We start from the raw sequence: 2,337 nt of genomic DNA on the forward strand, positions 1-2,337 counted from the left end.
GTTTAACCCCTGTTAAATGTGGGCATTTGTGTGTGTGGGGCAGTTATTCTTTCCATTTGACCCCCTGGTGGCTTTCGTTGAATGAAATCCACCCTTACCCATGACACCTAGCAAGCTTGACCCCTGTAGAATGCTGAATGATTGTTCACTCCCCCCCACCCATCCAGCTCCCTCTCTACATGACCTGCATCTCCCTCTCCTCTCTCTCCCCCCTCCCTCCCTCCTGTCACAGTGACTGACTCAAGCTGCTCTACAGAGTTTTCCTTGACCTTTGGATGGCCATATATAGGAAAACAATCAGTGTTAGGGACATTAGCTCTAACAGCAGCTTTTAAGGTCTGTGACCAGCCTATACTGCCCAAAAAGGAGTATATGGCTGTGGATGCAGTTCAAATGACTCAACAATTAGTCTCCTTTCCACGTGAAAAGGCCACAGTACAGCCCAGAATGGACAATGGGGCCACATTGAGCGTCCATTCACACAATGACCAGTGGGCTAAAGCCAGATTGGTGGCCACATTGTGTCTCCTGACCTTCTGACACAGCCCACTCTCCTCTCACACTCCCCGCTGACCGCTTGGTCACTCTCTTTCTCTCTCACACACACGCACACATGCCCACGCTAACACGGATATACACACACCCACAGCCACCCGACTGGTCACAAATGTTCTTTCCCCTTTCCTTTCACAGTGCCCGTGCTTTGCTGCCATGACGACCATGGCCCCTCCCCTCACTTTACTACTCCTGCTCCTGCAATTGGCTGAGGGTTCTTTCCCAGAGGAACCCAGTCCCCTCAGCTACGCTCCCTTAGAGGGTATGTATATGTGTGTGTGTGCGTGTGCGTGTGCGTGTGTCAGTCTACCATTGATGAATGACCTTCGGGTGACTGTCAGACAGACAGGTCAGGGGTCATAATCTTGGTCTTAAGCTGTTTTCTTAGAAAACGTCAATGCCACAATGCCAAGGAGCTAGCAGGAACGACCATCCCTGTCAACCTATTTAGTTTCTGAGAGAGAGAGAGCGGGGGAGGGAGAACGAGAGGTACGGAGAGGTACAGCTTCAAAGAGGCGAGGGTGGAGTTTCAGAGGCAGGAGTGGAGGAGGAGGTCCCCATGGGAGGAGAGAGCAGAGATGGGGAGAACGAAAGAGGAGAGGAGGAGATGGATGGATGTGTGTTTTACCCAGCCCTGCAGTCAAGGACAGTGGGATGGATCTCTATCTCCTGTCGCCCCTCCTAGCCTGGCTCCTGATGAAGGCTCCCTCTGGAGACAGCACTGTGTCCTCTACTCTTAACCTTCCCTGGGGTGCATCCACAATGTCTCTCTCTGTCTCTCTCTCTGTGTCTGTCTCTCTCTCTCTCTCTCTCTCTCTCTCTCTCTCTCTCTCTCTGTCTCTCTCTCACACACTCTCTCTCTCTGTCTGTGTGTCTCTCAGTGGTGCGGAGGTATCCAGTGTTTTTGGGTCGAGCTCACCGTTCGGCCCAGAGACAGGAGCTTCACATCCAGACCATCCTCCAGATCAACCGCACGCTCTACATCGGAGCTAGGTGACTATAGGCAACAACACCTGCCCCCTCACCTCCTGCCCCTAGGCCTCCCACACATGTGTAGTAACCTGTGTGTGTTTGTGTTTTAGGGATGACCTATACAGGGTAGAACTGGATAATAACATGTCTGGTGAGGAGATGTTCTATAGCAAGGTAAGACCATTACCCCATCACACACACGCGCGCACACACACACACGCTCACACACACGTTCACCCGAGCCATGTTTTGTTCTCATGGCAGAAGCGGACGTGGGAATCCAATAAGAACGATATCCGAGTCTGCAGGATGAAGGGCAAACATGAGGTTGGTTCATATTACACGCACACTCACACACACACACACACCTGGACAGATTCATGCACAGATTAGCTATGAGCCAGGCTCATCAGATCTTCACCCAGGCCCACCCACTGTTAGGACTGAACACCTCCACACACACTCAAACAAACGCCGTGGACCTAATGCATTCACTGCCCTTTCTCATACGCACAAAGCAACACAGCTGCAACCACACGCACCTGCGTGTTTGCCCGTACCCTCCAGGACACTGGACCCCAGCACGGTAGAACACATCATCGAGAGGGATGTTAAACTAATGGGTGGGAAGCTCTGCACTGAATCGGATCCTGGAAAACGGATCTAAGCTTCATATGAATGCATGGCCAAGCACATAAAGAGACAGAATGAGGCCAGAAATAGAAAGGAAATGGGGGGGGGTAGGACACAAAAGTGGAAGAGTGACACAGTCTTAAGGGAGAGAGAAGAAATCAGGACTGATGCAAGGAT

General features: G+C 51.6%; 1 protein-coding gene across 1 annotated transcript in view; it reads left to right on the forward strand.

Annotated features, from left to right (window-relative positions):
* The first annotated feature begins 698 nt into the window (after positions 1 to 698).
* Positions 699 to 2,337, forward strand: part of sema6ba (sema domain, transmembrane domain (TM), and cytoplasmic domain, (semaphorin) 6Ba) — a 9,111-nt gene continuing 7,472 nt past the window's right edge. The window contains exons 1-4 of the mRNA XM_047027666.1: positions 699 to 817; positions 1,437 to 1,548; positions 1,638 to 1,701; positions 1,792 to 1,854. Of these exons, the coding sequence (XP_046883622.1) occupies positions 712 to 817; positions 1,437 to 1,548; positions 1,638 to 1,701; positions 1,792 to 1,854 (345 nt within the window). The 5' untranslated portion in view covers positions 699 to 711. The remainder of the gene's footprint in view (positions 818 to 1,436; positions 1,549 to 1,637; positions 1,702 to 1,791; positions 1,855 to 2,337) is intronic.

The sequence above is a fragment of the Hypomesus transpacificus genome, chromosome 10 (assembly GCF_021917145.1).
Source record: "Hypomesus transpacificus isolate Combined female chromosome 10, fHypTra1, whole genome shotgun sequence".
Lineage (NCBI taxonomy): Eukaryota > Metazoa > Chordata > Actinopteri > Osmeriformes > Osmeridae > Hypomesus > Hypomesus transpacificus.